This window comes from Solanum pennellii, chromosome 8 (genome assembly GCF_001406875.1).
Source record: "Solanum pennellii chromosome 8, SPENNV200".
Lineage (NCBI taxonomy): Eukaryota > Viridiplantae > Streptophyta > Magnoliopsida > Solanales > Solanaceae > Solanum > Solanum pennellii.
The window spans coordinates 60370637-60386830 of record NC_028644.1 but is presented as its reverse complement, the minus strand read 5'-3'; the positions used below and the strand labels follow the sequence as shown (position 1 = coordinate 60386830).

Here is a 16194-nt window from a genome sequence, read left to right as displayed (position 1 = left end):
TTGAAAAATCCCTCTCTCTTCCCATTCTTTATTGTTTCTTCCTCTAAAATTTTCATAATTAATTTATAATTTGAGTTTTTGATTTTGATTCTTTGTGGACCTTAGGAGACCATGTAGGATTTTTCTTTTGGTAAAAGAAATTGTTTTGTTTTAGTTTCTTTATTTAAGTTTGAAAATATTTTTTAAATTAATAATTACTTCACTTTGATTTTGTTGTTGTTGAATTTATCACTTTAATAAAATAATTAATGGATATGTTTTTTTTAAAAAAAATAAAGTTAATTTGTTAGATATATTCTAAATAAACTTATTGAGAACTTATTTATCCATTTAATGCATTTGTTGTTGATAATTTTTATTTCAAACATCCATTGATAAGTTTCAACAATGATAATAGTGCAACATGTTATATAGATAAATAAGAAGAAAAAGAAAAAAAAATAGAAAAAAATGAAAATTAAAAAAATAAAAAAGGTAACTCACTCTCTCAAAGAGAGTAACACACTTTCTATATCTACTCAGCACTTAAAGGGGTTATTTATTTCATTTTAAAATACTTCAAGAGGGTAATAGGACTTCCAGGGAGAATAAGTGTGTAGTTAGAAATCCAATAATAGATTGAAAAATCATTTGATCATTTTCTCTAATAAATACAATGTCTTAATAAATTTAATAGGAAATTGAGTATAATTAATGATAAAAATAAATTAAGAACTAAGTGTAAAATTATCCATTGATTTTATAAAATGGACAAATATTGTTGAACATTTTAAAATAACATAATAAGCAACTATTATTAGACAAAGGGAGTAATAATTTGATTTCAAAGTTTCAAATTCTAGTTTTTATTATATAACTCTTTTACATAATACATTTAGCAATCTTAAACCCTCATCTCAACCTAAAAAGAGATTTTAAAAATGTGTTTCTTTTCTTGTTTAACTGGAACTTGATAAACATTTTCACATAGTTATAGTTTGTGATATAAGGGATAACAATTTTGAAATAAAATCTAATATCATTTTATCTTAAGTTTGTTTGAATTTTATTTCGAAATTAACAGTTTTAGAATTAAAAATATCAGGAATAAAGTATCAAACTGATTAACTAGAAGCTTTTTCCTAACTATAATTTTCCATATAATCTACTAGCAAAATAAATAAATTTTTAGTTAAATTGTATATGCTATTAATCATGAGTTTTGTTCATCTTTTCAGAGTGAAATTCTAATTTTTGAAAAAATGTTTTTTCAAAAAAAAAATGAAATTCACTTTTTCAACGAAAGCATAAGTAAATTCACCAATAACATTTCACATTAATTGTCTTATCTCCGCATACTTCGCTCTCACCCCTCCTAACCACCCAACCTTACTTCCTACCCCATTTTCTCTAGTGTACGTTTGCCTAAATTAGATATCAATTATTTTTCATTTTTTTGTTCATAGACAGTCTTGATGTCTTTGAATTTCGAATATGAACCATCTTTTTGCTTATTTTGGTGTCTTAAACACTTCTTAGACTTGGTAATTTGAAAATAGATCCTTGAAGTGATGACTATCAGATTTTGGGATAATAAGTATTAAATTTTAGAAACTTATTTAAATTGGTTACTTAATAAGTTTTTGAGCTTCCGCATTATTTTGCTATTTATAGTTGAACTATTGATATATATTGGGGTTTAGATTTGTTGGTTCGCCCACCTAGGAGGGTAAGTGTGGGTGCCACTCACGACTCATTTTGGGTCGTGACAACCAAGTAATTAGATTCTTTGGTTCTAACTCTTATCTTTATTTAATATTTGTTAATTTATTACTTATAAATTTATATTAACAATTCTTAATAATTGTCTCCATTTGATAAAATCTTATCTAAAATTATAAACGGAAAAACAAGATCAAATATTAATAATTTTCATCTAAATAATGTAAGATTTTTAAAAAATAAAATAAATACATATATAAAATTATTTATACTTTAAATCTCAAATTTAATTTTTGTTTTAGCCCCAATGACGTAGTCTCCCCTTATGCCAATGGTCCAAATTAAAGTGACTATTTTGGTACGCGTGGTCTTCCTCTTCTATCGATGAAAAAAACTGAAGAAAGTAAATTCTTTACCATCTCATGTAATAAAGACACCCAATTCAAAATGTCTTTGCATTGGATAGTCAATTCTAGATTGTAACTAGTATTTCGTGTATAATTAATAATGTTATCGCGAAAATTAATAAGATTTAAAATGAATTAATATGAAAATTTAGTAGGTAGAAAGATGATTCTTCATTGACATAAACGTCAGGATGGTAACTTTATAGGTAGATTTTAGATATGATTTGACTAGTTAAACGTTGATATTTTGACGCATAGTGATGTTATGAATGACATTAATATGGAGAATTCGTTTATATAAATAGGTAGCTCTTAATTCATTTGTAATACACCTCTCACTTGCATTCTCATCTTCTAATATATTTGGTTTTTTCTCTTTCTCTTACAGTATTTCACTTGTACTTTTGTGAAAAGAAATAAATATTGATTTATTATGTCCGAAGATTAGATTAAAAAGAAAAGAAAATTTCGCCGAACCTCGTAAACGCGTAATGTTCTTTTTACCTTTGTCTCATTTACTAGTATTTATTAGCTACCTTTAGATATAGTACTTATAATTTTATAGCTCTCTATATAATCGACTTCCTCAACCATTAGATTCAATAATTTCAAACAATTGTTTATGATGTGATATTAAAATTAGTTCTATATTTTCTCAGAGATGCTCTCAAATTTATTTATTTTCTTGGATATATAGAAGTTAGTTTATGCCTGTACAAGTCGAAGAGATATTTTGGTTTCTTTCTTTTCAACTTTTTGCATAATGTATTCTACAAATATGTTTGTTGCTCATAAAAGACCATGCATGATCCTAAAATTAGGAACAATTTTTTCTTAATTAATTAAACATCGTATTACTACATATTAATTAGTTTTACAAGTTCATAAGATAAATATGTGATAAAACGTTATAAGTTAGCAATTAATAATTAACCGTATTACTTAAATGATTTCATTTTATGTACATCAAATACACTTCACTAATTTTTATCAACAAGTTAAACAATATCATTGGGTTAACCAGACTATATATATATATATATATATGGGAAAAATGTTTGAAATGTATCTGAATTTTAATCGAAATTGTAATAACAATCTCAAACTTTGGGATAACCTATGTTCCCTTGCACTATTTAATATAAATATCCACATGAACATCGTAAATAATGTATAATTATAAATAGTAACTTGTCCATCTAGACATTCACATATCTTTAAAATGCATTATCAAATAATGCAGGGTTAGTATGTCCTGCCATAAATTTGAAATTGTTACATCAATTTCAATTAAAGTTCAAATATATTTGAGATCTTTTTTTATATATATATATGCAAATTTGGTAACATGCTAGCTAGCTACCAGACACAACTTTGTATTATATTTAGGTAACTAATCTAATTAAGACGTGAAAACTACATTATTTCACCATCAACAACCCAGTCAAGCGTGACCAGAGCTAGTTTTTGTTTGTTTTTATAATCAAAATGATGATTAAGTCAACTAATATGGAATCAAGGAGGGAAAGTGTGAGGATCCAGGTCCCAAAATATATATATAAACTATGAAAGAAGATATGGATATTTTATTTAATTTAATACATTATGTATTAAAAATTATTCCATAAATAAAAGTGAACGAAGAAATAATTTAATATGGCAAAAAACTGATGTATGGAGATTGCGAAGCTAGTAGTAATATACACAGCTCAACCATCCATGTGATTATGTTTAGCTTGAATACCAAGGTTGAATGCACTTAAACCTATGACTAATTATTGTTTTCCTTCTCATTCTTGTAATTTTAATGCACATTAATTTATTAGTATATCCACATAAAATTTCGTAATTCTCACTTGACCCTAATATTTTACTTGGTTTTATAAAATTATTGTCAGTTTGAGATATGATATTTATTTAGATTGTTATTTAAATTTTATTATATTATATTGTTAAATTTATTATTTAGTAACAATAAAAATTTTTCTTTTATATAATAACTGATTCGGTATAATTGCGTGTTACTTTTTTTTTATATTCATTTTGCCTTTATTTATCATTTTATTTTTAAAATTTGTTTTTTTTATCCTTTCTTTTTATAGTCTATTTTGTACACTTCTTTTATAGGTTTAGTTCAATTTTTTTGATGTATGCTATTATATAATGACATAAAGTGATATAGTATATTCAAATTATATTTATTAAAATGATTTAATATATTATAAATATATAATATAATATAATACAATACGATAGATATCTTAATTCTATTCAATAGATAATTATTATATTTTTTTTTGCAGTCTTAATAATTTAGATTTGGTTATTAAGATTTAAGTCTATTTATTTTAAGGGACTGAATCTTAATTATTTTTTGTGTTGTTTTTCTCATTTTACAATTATTAAATATATATGAATGATTAAGATGTATAATGAAGTTTTAATCAAAATGTCTATTTAAGAAATTCTACCGATCGCTATTCCATCTACTTTCATCCACTATTCACAATCAATATTTTAGCCACAATTATCATCATCTTTAATCACCACCATCTACAATACATAACCAGCATTTTTATCCTGATTTCAACCATCACCATTGCCAATCACAAAATCATTAATCGTCATAACAATTAGCTATCACTTGCAATTACAACCACAAACCATTATTACTTTGATTAATTATCATCGATAATGATCGTTATTAGTCAATATTATCTACAACTTACTATCATCACTATTCACTATATCATTATTAACTATCAATATCACTCTTCTACTGATTATCATCTATCTATAACAACAATTACAATTATTCGCTATTGTCAACCACTTTATCATAAAAATACTACTCACAACCACCATCATCTGTCAACACCATCTCAGAAGATCAACACATCGATCACTATCATCAATTGTCATATAAAAAATTTTAAAATATTTTGTTGACTAAATACACAAATAAATTCAAATCCATATATCTTAATAATAACATAAAATTCAACTTTAATAAAAATAAATAAAATTTTAGTATCTCGATTGATCGATTGACCGTGAAATTTATGTGCATAAGTGTCAACGATGCAAAGAGAGCGAGCATGCCCGTTTGAAGTTTTTTAAAAAAGGGTCCCCCACTCTTCCTTTCTCTTCTTCTCTTCCATCCTCTCACTTCTGAAACCCTCAATAAAGCAAAAGCTATGAATCAGAACAAATCCACCATTTTTGAATAAAGTTATAAATTCATGAGATTCTTCTTTTACGCTGCCACCATTTTCAACTTTCAAATCCTTCATTCTCTCACTCTCTCTTCTTTTCTCATATAAAACAATTTTTTTACTTTTTTTTTTTGTACACTTCAAATAGCCATCATTCCAAATACCCCTTTTCCTCACTTCCCTATGACTCAAAGAATGTGATAAAGAAAAGTGAAAGAAACTCCAAATGTTCTATTTGTCTCTTCAATCTTATACGGATTGACCCAAAATCTTCACTTTTTACACCATTTCCTTATAGTATATTCAGTTTTTTTGTATCTTTTTTCCTTCAACACCCTTATATACTTCTTTCAATAATCAGAAAAGAGGACAAAATCCCACTTGGGTTTTTTATTTTTCCTCTTTTGCTTTTGTTTTTCCCTCCCTTTGAACCATTTTAGTACTTTTGATGTTTTATTGAAATGGGTGGGGGAGGAAGAGTGGAGGTGGTAAGCAGCAAAGGGTGTTCTAAGCTGTTAGTGGATTTTTCCTCTTCATTTAGAGGGATTCCATCTTATTCATTGGAACCCTTCATGTCTCCTGCTTCCTCTTCCTCTGTTATGTCTCAATCAATACTCACCACTCCATCCAATTGTCCATTTACTGGGCTTGTTATCTGTGTAACTGGACTTTCTAAAGGTTTGTGATGCATTCTGCATACTATGGTGTTGGAAGTTTGAGCTAAAACTGATGAATCGGAAAAGGAGATGAAAAAGATTGTTTTTTTTTAAAAAAAATATGAAGTTGATATTAGTGTGTTCTCCATGTTATGTTCTATTGCTAATTCTTGTTTCTTCAATATGTTATACCAGAAGCTAGGAAGCAAGTGATGGAAGCAACAGAGAGATTAGGTGGAAAATACAGCCCGCATTTGCACCCTCAATGTACCCATCTGGTGGTTCAGATATCCTTTTGTTTATGCATTTTCTTTTTTCCCTTGATCACTATTTTTCCATAACCACTTTCTGTTTCCAAATCTAGTAAATGATACTTCTTTGTATCTCTCCAGTTGACTACTTATCTTTTCCATACTTAAACAAGCCAGAGAAATGAAAATCGGATAGGTGGATCTAGTTAAATGTTTTGTAACTTGCTCATTAGATCCAGGTTATTAGATGATTCAGGTCTAATGGTTGTGTTTTTTGGTTAAAATTTGTTTCTTGTATTTTTATTCCTTAATGTCTGCTACAGTTTTTCTGGACGTAAGTTTGAGCACGCCTCGAAACATGGTTTAAAAAACGGTCTACTTGTCGTTTCATTGGCATGGTTTGTGGATAGCGTGAGAAGGAATGGTAAGAAATGTTCTGTTTTGTATTTTTATTAGGGATAGTGCAGTAAGCTTCATAACTTGTTTTCTGTATTACTCTAGTATTCCAGGTTTTATGTTCTTGTCCAATTGATTAATCTTGTATTTCTTTTTCCTTGAAATGGACTGTTGAAAAACATGCTGATCCTTCTTTTTTTTTTGGTCAACTTTTATTTCTTTCAATTTAAATAACTTGTCGATTGTGGTACTTAATAGATTCTCTCCAGCAAACGCGGATACAAGATTCTGCTTCCACTTCTCTTTTATGGCAAGGGATATGACTCGTGAGCATAATAAAAAAATATATATTTTGGAAAAACTTTCAATTACTTGTACATTGTTTAAGCAGAAGGGATGTATAAGCTAGTTTGAATTACCTAAACTTAATGCGTGACGTTTTGATGTTAAAATGGTTGAGATAATTACCATTATCCTTCATGTTTTTAATTTAGTGAGAAGTAAGCTGCTGTTTTAATTTCTTGAAGTTGAATTGTCATTCTTCTGTTTAAGATGTGTCTACATGGATTGTCAATTGAAGGAGTTTCAAACATTAATGGTTAAAACTAGAGTTTGTTTCCTTCTGTAATAAATAAACCTTTTACTTGCATTTGTTTTCAAGGTGCAACCCATATTTCTGCAGTTTCTTTTACAAAAGGTTTAGGGAATTTATGTCTTTTATTTTCTTATTTTTATATGACTAAGACAATATTGCTTATGTTTGCTCCAGTGAGGCTGAATGAATCCCTTTATAGTGTTAAAGGTGTTGGACAAGGTGGTTTCTCTGTAGATGATATCAGCAGTCAGCATTCATGTCTTCCTGTTGCGTTGCCTGAACATAGCAAATCACCTGACATGATTGAAGAGCCATTAATACATGCTGAAAGAGAACCTAAGCGAAGAACTCTGTTTGGTCATACCTTTTATGTTGATGCTGATGTTTCTGATGAGCTGCGTAGTAAGGTAGGTTGAGATTGTTATAAAAAGGCTCAAAATTGAATATTATGTCCAACTTATACTGGATTGTTTTGCTGCAGTTCTGCTTATCTAAGTCTTGTATTTGTTTCACTGAAAATCGGTGATATGCCACTTATTTTCCTTTGTTTGTTGCATCAATATGAATTCCAATATTGCTTCATATCTGAAGCGTATGCCATCTGAATCAATTCAAATTATTAAAGGTGCTTTGACTATTTCTCTGACTTCTTGTTGTAAATTTTAGGTCATCGAGTCTGCAACAGCAGAAGGTGCTAGTTTGGTCAATCAGTGGTTTGTTGGTTGCAGTGCGAGCCATGTTGTCTGCGAAGGAAACTCAATACGGAAATACCTCGGCCATTCCTCTAAAATTGTTACAGTAAGTGTTACTTCATTTATTTTGTGAGTATGCCTTAATTATTTCTCATGTTTGCAACTTAATCAGCACTGAAAATTTACAACTTCAGTGAATTACATTTTTTGATCCCACTTCTTGTCCCGGGCAAGAACTTTACATAAGTCCTTCTATTAGTATCTCCTCGAGGAATGTTGTATCATTCCCCTGCCTCCTTTCTTCATTGGACTTTCTTTTACAAACAATAAACCTTTTTGTCAGCCGCTCTGGGTTCTGAAGAGTGCCAAGGAAAAGCGCCTGCAAAGGCTTGTTCATATGTCTGCTGATTTGGCTAGGCAAACTGGAATATTACTTGATAACATTCAGAATACGATTTCTAGCAAGGTATGTATTCATGTTCCTTCTGTTTGCCGTATTCTCTCCTCTTTCACTATCCCCATCTTCTAATTGTTATTGATGAGCTTCCCAGGGTGCTTTCTTTATCATCTTAAAGATTGTTTTAGAATATCTTCCTGTTGTTTAAATCAAGGATATTAGCTTTGTGGTCTCTAATACAATGCTCCTTTAGTAAGCAAATTGATATATATCATCAGATAAATAGACAAAGTGTATTTGTCTTGTTCTTTCTCGCACAAGGACACCATACAAATTGAGGAATTTGGTTAAAATCTTTGTTTGAGGTGGGTTCCACGGTGCAGTATATTCTCTGTAGTAGACTTTGGTGCTGTATCTGAGTTCATATGGATGTATGTGCCTGAAGGAATTTTAGTAAGGTATACATGTGAAGTGACAAAATTCCCTCCTTTTTGGCAGTAAATTTATGCTTTGTCTTTAGTGAAAGCTTATATAGTGTCTCATATGATCTTGTTCTAGTAAGCCCTTGATCCTATATAAGTAGCATGTCTGTCACATCTTTTTCGTAAGGCCCACTATCTTATTCAGGGATCAGATAATCTGGCTTTAATTGGGTCAGTGGTCCATAGAAAATTTGTTAACTTTGGTTCAAGGGTCCTGGCCTAGCATTTTGTCATTTGGACCATATGCAAGGGGTTTTAACTGTAATTTGGACCATGGCCTACTCATTTTTCTGGTTTTCCCACAAATCTCAAAGATAACTACACATGATAAGGGTGTTCTGGTAATTTATCCAATGTCTTAGGGTTGTCTTTGTGATCAACCTAAGAACTTCAGATAGACCATGTATTTTTGGTTATGTACCTGTATAGGGTTTCCTATTGATGTAGCTATATATTCTTTCCCTTGACTATTATTAAGCTTGGACTCGGAGTAGTTACAGAATTTCGCAATTGGATCTGAGCTAAACTCCGTGAGATATTCCAAGTAAGGGGACCAAACATTGACAATGAAGTTATTTACTCTTGCAACAACAACACCAACAACTATGCCTCAATCCAAACAAGTTGGGATTGGCTATATGAATCCTCATTTCTTCATTAACCCAAAAATAGAAGTAATAGGAAGCAATCTTTTTTGTTTGCTCCAAACTGATCCTTAGAGGAAACCTTCTAATACTTCTTACATAATACATAAAGTTCAGCGGGACCCTTCTTATACTCTTTTCAACACAACTTTCCTCTATACTATTATCTCAGAAAAAAAAGAAACAAGAAAAAGAAAAAAGAAGTTAACTTGTGAGTTCAGGTGTTTAATCAACAAATAGTGGTAATTCTCCATTTCAGACATACTCTTGATAGTCGGACTGAGGAAAAAGGTGGACTATAATAATGGATGACTAGAGCAATTTATATTTAAAGAGAGTGATTCTTGCTTTATGGTAAGCTTCTCTGGTCTTTAGTTGATTGGAGGATATTTAGTGAGGCTGTTGGTTGTCGTTTAATACCTCAAGTACCTCTCTTGACCTGAGCAACAGATATCATAGATGGATTCTAGGTGGGCTTAAGGCGATCAATGGATGCCAATGTAGGCGTTCCCTGGGTTTGTCATCATTTACCTTTCCTAAACTCAAGGTGTTATACCCAGTTTCTCTACTAAAATAAGTACTAACTGAATGACGTTATAATCTTGGATGGGTATATAATCAACTTTACATGAAACTTCGATCCTGCAATTTGGTAATGTGGATATTGTGTCTAGTTGGAAGGTGCCACATCTGGACAATGCTTGAAATTTCGCAAGGAATTGGTAGCTTTACCTGTTGAAAGCTGTTTAGTTTTCTGGGGCTTTTTGTTAAAATAGATTTCATAAAAAATTCTGACAGTGTAGCAAGTGATTAGTTGGATGGGATGGTTTCCAGTGACTGATCTCAAATTGGTCATGCACAGATACACATATTTACAAGTTTAAGTTATCAATTTATATATTTAATTGAATTTTTGCATTGTAGCACCATCTTTTGATGATTTTCTTGCTACAGTTCACTATTTTTTTTAATGAATATAGGAAGTCAACACTGGTGCTTATCTTCGAGATGTAACATGTTCTACACCTAGAGTGAGCCAGGAAGAAAGGCAGAATGTTGCCAACGTGGCCAAAGAGGGAGTTAGGAAGCGTCGTGGTTGGCGTATGCAGGTAAAAACACTTCCACTTGTCATCATGCAGCTCATTTTTTTTGTTTAAATGATGCCACCAAATACAAATAGATGCATGGTTGGTTTAGGCTTATAATACTTTTTTCTGTTATGACTAATATGCCACTTAGCAATATAGTTTAACTATCTGTTCTGACATGGCATAACTCTCATTTTAGATTTAACGACTTAATTCAACTTGCATTGTAATGCATTTCATGTTTATCTTCTCAATTGTGAGTGGTTTGGCCCAAGGTTGAGGCACTTGGTGTTAATCCCAATCTGCCATTCCAAAACACTTTTAGAGGGGAACAGGAATCGGATACTTTAATTCTCATAGTCTTGGCCCGATTTTGGTTTATTTAAGAAATAATAGTTCACTGGTAGATTGCTTGTTCTAAGTGCCTACCAAAATGATAATAAAGCATTGCCAGTGAGGGCTTTAACTTAGTTAGAAATTATTTATGTGTAGCACTCAACCAACTATCAATTATGATCTCACAAGTATATTACTATTTTCAATAAAAACTTTAATTTTGCTCGCCCGTTTGATTTGTAGACATGCCAAACTCCTCTACGTCACCTATCTCCAAGCAGCCTTCTAGATTCTATCTGCTGGTCGATATCTGATCCAACTTCAACTGCTTCTATTTACATGGATTCTTCTAGTGTTGAAGATACAAACCAACAGAACACATCTGTGTTTTTTGATGCAAAGGAGGATCACAAAGCATCTGAAGCTTCATTTGTGAACCTATCCCGACCGCTTTCTGAAAGGTTTGTCAGATTTCTTACTTTCTGACTGTTACAGTTTCAACTTGCAGACTTAAATAAAACTTTTGAATTATTGCGCATATCATTGTTTCACTGAGTATATGATGTTGGTTCTTTTTGTGGGCAATGAACGAGCAATGTTTTTCTGAACTGATAATTGATGAAAGTCATGTGTTGTTCATGTGCACTTGCTGGAATTTAGCATAAGACAATTCAAAGACCAATATCAAACTATTAGGTTACTATTGGCGGAACTGATACACTAGGGACAGAATTGCTACTTAGCTCAATTATTGAGGATTATAGATGTGATTCACTTTTTTTTTCTTCCTTTGATTGTCTTGTTTGTGTTTGTTTGATTGCAGTGAGAAAGCTGAGCTGATATTGAAAAACAACTTCGTTACCATACTGTTTCCAGTTGATCGATTTTCCGAAATGGGTCCATGTTCCAGGACCTTTTTTAATGAAAAAGGGTTCACGTGTTTACAGGTCTTGGATTACATATATGCATTTTATCAGGTATTGGATTTATCCTTTGCTAAATTCATCTGCTTTTATCCAAAAGTGATAATAACAGAGAGATTCGTTTCTTTAAATGAATTTGATTAGTTTCACACTTCATTTTTACTCGGGCAAGTTTAAATTGCTCTCTAATTGGATTTCTTGTTCCTAAAACATCACGTTTGTGATATTTCTAGGAAAACATGTCCCGTAGAGAGGTAGAGGTAGCGATTCACACAGATTCAAGGAATGCTGACCGACTAAGATCAGTTTATTGCAGTAAAGAGACTAGTGAGCGTGGTTTTGTAGAATTCAAACGGATAGAATTTCTTGGTAGCCGTAAAAGTTTTGAAATGTTGAAGCGTGTTTCGGGTGATAATAACTGTAACGTGTACGAGTTGTTGATCAGAGCATAAGTCCATAGGAGGAAACAAAGTTGGACGACGGTCTACTTTGTTCGATTTGGCTGGTAACATACCTCTAGCCTTCCAAGTGCTGACTTGGATATGATGAAGAAGGTAAGTAATTACTGAAGAAAAACTGTACATATTCATCATCAAAAATCATTTTTGCAATTTGATGGTTTTTGTATATTTGTAAAGAAACAAAGGTCTACATACTAGCCAGATGTATTTTGATCGTTGTTTGGATTGACTTATGACAAATAAGCCAAAAGCCATAAGTAGGAAATTCTAACTTATGACTTTTGACTTATTTACGTCATTTTGGCTTAAAAACAAGTGCTGATAAGCACCTTTTTTATATTCCCCAATCACTGCAAAATTGTTCAAAAACTATTTTAACTTAAAAACACTTCAAATAAGTCTATCCAAACGGGCTCTTCCTTCTTCTTTGTTATTTTTTCGAGTTCCATTGACTATGCATAGGGGATAGCTTTCAGGACCAGCTACATATATGACGAGTTCTCGTGCAAGTCTCTTTTCCGTGCCCAAAGGTCAGATTATTGACCTGGGTATTGGGTTAGCAAGAAGATGCATTGGCTGATAACATATCCATCGCGCATTTTTCAAATGTCAAGTCAGTGTGAACTCATTTGGCTGGAAATAAGTTGGATGCTATAAGTTATGCTTTTTATGATGAAAGATGAACAAGAAAAGACATTTACATGACCATAATGGTAAGTTTGAAACTGTTAGATGAATCCAAAAAATGAGGGGTGGATGAATTGGTTGTAAGATTGGGGAATAACTCTTTTTGGAAGAGTTAAGAGCTTGTTTGGATTTACTTATTTTAAGTCCTTTTAAGCATTTTTAAAGTGTTCGGCTAAATTTATTAATACTTGTTACGTGTGGGAGGTGCTAAAGTGATATATCCTACTTCTTAGATAGGATAAAGTAACATAAAGTTATAAATTTAGTTTCAACCAAACAAAATATAAATTTAAACCTGAGATATAATACACCTTTATCTCATGAACCAAACCACCTCACAAGATATGCATAATATATTATATATAATATCACTTAAAAGCATAGAGTAGAGATAAGTATTGATATTACACACCAAAGTTTGTCGAAAGCACGACAATATTAATAATAAAAGATGTTTCAATATAGGTAAGGGCGAGCCCATTATCCACCGAGTTTAAAAGGTTATGATATGATTAGTTCAAATGGCGCGTGACGAATGGATTTCTCGGCTAAAAAAAAAAAGAAACATAGATATAGGTAGATAGATGGGAGGTTTGATTTTAGAACCTTTGGTGCAAATTAGGCTGCATTGGTTGGACTCTGAAAGCAAAAGGCATTTGCCCATAATCATGATTCTCCCTTGTCTGCTCAAACACTTCACCTATTTCTCCCATGTTCCTATTCATGCTTGCTATCTCTAGTTGTCGCTGTCATTAATTTGTCCAAACAAACTAAATATTAAATCACCAAATTAATCTTTGAAACTATAGATGTTAGAAGAAAATCTAGGTAAACAATGAAATAACCAAGAAGTACATGGATAATTGAACTTACTTTTGTAAAAGTAATTCATACATTTTTTAATACATGCATAACTAATCAACAATCTAATGACGTACCTATAGACGTTTAATCTCAAAAAGTTTAGGATTTACATCTCTTCATTCACAATTGTTCTAAACAAAACATCAAGATTTTTTGAGAAAGATAAGTTATACATATCTAAATTCTTAGTGAAAGGCAACATGTTATAGAGCTTTAGAAATATAATGCATTGATCAAGGCGAAATAATTAATTTGAATTCATAATTTTATCATTTCAATGCTAAGAATCTCGAAGATTAAACCTATCAAGTTTAAATTTTGGATTTCTCCTCGTAAAAGAAAAAAGAACAAATATATATATGTTAAAATTAAGTTAATATGATACACATACCAATTGACAGTTAAGTTGATCTTGCTCCTGTTCCATATTTTGAGTCTGAGTAAATTCCATCCAAACACCACAGTAGGTCAAATATAAGAAAGATATAATATATAACACATGATATAATTGAACATTACAGTAAAGTTAACAACAATATTATTTTTTAACTAAATAGGAAAAAATCAAGAGGCTACTCCATCTCTCAAAAGAAAATACTCACTCCCTCAATTAAAAAAAGAATAATCTAATTTGGTATGACATAAAATACGTAAACAAAAAAAAAATCAATCTTATGATTCTAAATTGAAATTGTGTCAAATGTACCAAAATGTCCTCTAGTCTTGCGGTTTTAATTAAACATGTCACGTGAAAAATTGAAACTAAAATATCGAATCTCATGTACGGTTCTGTAGAGTGGCAGTAAGGGTGACTTATCTGTCAACTTATCGCCAAAAACGGATAACACAGATTCTTTATAAAACAAACTAAAAATAAAAGTATGTCATTCTGTTTGAATTGGAAGGAATAATATTTTTTCATACTAAATAAATTTAGTTATTTTTAAAAAATAATATATATAAATTTAAAAAGAGTCAGATGATAATTCTGGAAGAAACACGTACTATAGTTCAAGTATGAATACCAAAAACAATAATAATTTAGAGAGAACATTTATGTATTAAAACTCATTGTAATTCAAACAAATTACATACCTTTTTCCTCATCATCCTCATAAACTCATTCTGAAACATAATTAAGGTGATAAATTACTATATAAGAACACATTAATTATTAATTTAAATTAATCACACATTACAAAAATATAAAATTGTAGGTACAGTACCTGTTTGTCACGGATACCAGTGAGTCCATTTTCAAGTGCATCTTCCAATATCATGAGTTCTCTATAATTCAAAGATGATATGTCTTCACCCTTTAGGTGCCTGAAATTAAACAAATCAACATCCATAAACCATTAAGACAAACTTATTTCTTACTAATATTTAATTATGAACTTTTGGTGCAAAGGTATATATAATAATCCTGATACATGATTATTTTATCCTGCGTTTGATTGGAAATATTAAGTCGTGTAGGAATTATTTAATCCATCATTTATACTTAAGTGATGGGATAAGTTATCTAATATACATGATGTAATAACTTATCCCGAAATGATTAATCAATCCTATGACAACTTTTTTCCAACCAAACGAACTTAAAGGTTGTCCTAATAGCCTAAACTAATAAGTTAAAAGAGAATAAATTTACCTGAGTTCTATTTGCATGTTGTCATTGTCTTTCTTGACTTTGTTGATTTCATTGTCCAAGTTCTGTTTACAATCCAATCAAAAACTTGAAATAATTCTTTTTTTTTTTTAAAAAAAACATTGAAATTAAACTAGTATTAGAATAATAGTACTCAAGCTACTTAATCAATCAATCAATATATATTGAAGACCATATCTATAGGTAGGTAGCTAGATTTGGGTGCTAACAACAATGAAAAGACTTGCAAACAAAAGGAAATAATTAAGATTTTCATTTTCTTGACTAGAAGAATATAACCATCACTTCTTCTTGTTAAATAATTTTGACTAGGGATAATATATATAGCTACAAAAGTACATGCTATTTTTAGATCTCTTCATAGAATTGATGTTTCTAATTTCTAACAACAAAATCACCCTTTTTTTCCAAAAGGGGGTCAGTCAAAAACCAGTTAAAACATTAATCTTTCATGTCAAAGGGAGGAAAACCCTAATCTTTTTTTTTTCTCCTAAAAAGAGAATTTAAATAAGAAAAAACAACTTGCTTTTTCTAGATCTGTTTAAAGATTTCATGTTTCAAGTGAACTAACATTGTTTTTAGCAAAATACACTTGTTTTTTTTTTTTTTTGCATTTTCAAAAATAGGTCAAAGAAAATATGGAATTTGATCCAAGGGTTTCATAGATCCCCCCTTTCAAGATTTGATTCAAGGGTCTGTTTTATTTCCAACCCCCCCCCCCCCCCCC

The 16194-nt window shown here is 30.7% G+C and overlaps 2 protein-coding genes across 4 annotated transcripts in view; one reads left to right on the top strand and one right to left on the bottom strand.

Moving 5' to 3' along the window:
- Positions 1-5196: 5196 nt before the first annotated feature.
- On the top strand, positions 5197-13087 carry LOC107026766. Of its 3 annotated transcripts, none has more exons than XR_001457644.2 (11): positions 5197-6001; positions 6175-6266; positions 6552-6654; positions 7396-7628; positions 7888-8019; positions 8257-8379; positions 10417-10545; positions 11104-11321; positions 11684-11837; positions 12017-12337; positions 12721-13087. XR_001457644.2 is itself a non-coding variant. In XM_015227847.2 (10 exons), exons 1-10 carry the CDS (start codon positions 5785-5787, stop codon positions 12233-12235), a joined length of 1620 nt encoding a protein of 539 aa, XP_015083333.1. In that variant the 5' UTR covers positions 5197-5784; the 3' UTR covers positions 12236-12591. The 3 variants fall into 3 exon arrangements, 1 of the variants encoding a protein (XP_015083333.1); XR_001457643.2 differs by having other exon boundaries at positions 12714-13087; XM_015227847.2 differs by lacking the exon at positions 12721-13087 and having other exon boundaries at positions 12017-12591.
- Positions 13088-13266: 179 nt separating this feature from the next.
- Positions 13267-16194, bottom strand: part of LOC107027208 (floral homeotic protein FBP1) — a 3948-nt gene continuing 1020 nt past the window's right edge. The window contains exons 3-7 of the mRNA XM_015228389.2: positions 15450-15511; positions 15022-15121; positions 14891-14920; positions 14187-14231; positions 13267-13677 (exon numbers count right to left, since the gene is read on the bottom strand). Of these exons, the coding sequence (XP_015083875.1) occupies positions 13531-13677; positions 14187-14231; positions 14891-14920; positions 15022-15121; positions 15450-15511 (384 nt within the window). The 3' untranslated portion in view covers positions 13267-13530. The remainder of the gene's footprint in view (positions 13678-14186; positions 14232-14890; positions 14921-15021; positions 15122-15449; positions 15512-16194) is intronic.

What these genes read in the sequence shown, in the direction of transcription:
- LOC107026766 (XM_015227847.2), top strand. Translation starts at nt 5,785, where the DNA reads ATGGGTGGGGGAGGAAGAGTGGAGGTGGTAAGCAGCAAAGGGTGTTCT. An exon ending in GTACCCATCTGGTGGTTCAG is followed by an intron (nt 6,267 to 6,551) that starts ATATCCTTTTGT and finishes AATGTCTGCTAC; the next exon opens with AGTTTTTCTGGACGTAAGTT. An exon ending in ACATATATGCATTTTATCAG is followed by an intron (nt 11,838 to 12,016) that starts GTATTGGATTTA and finishes TGATATTTCTAG; the next exon opens with GAAAACATGTCCCGTAGAGA.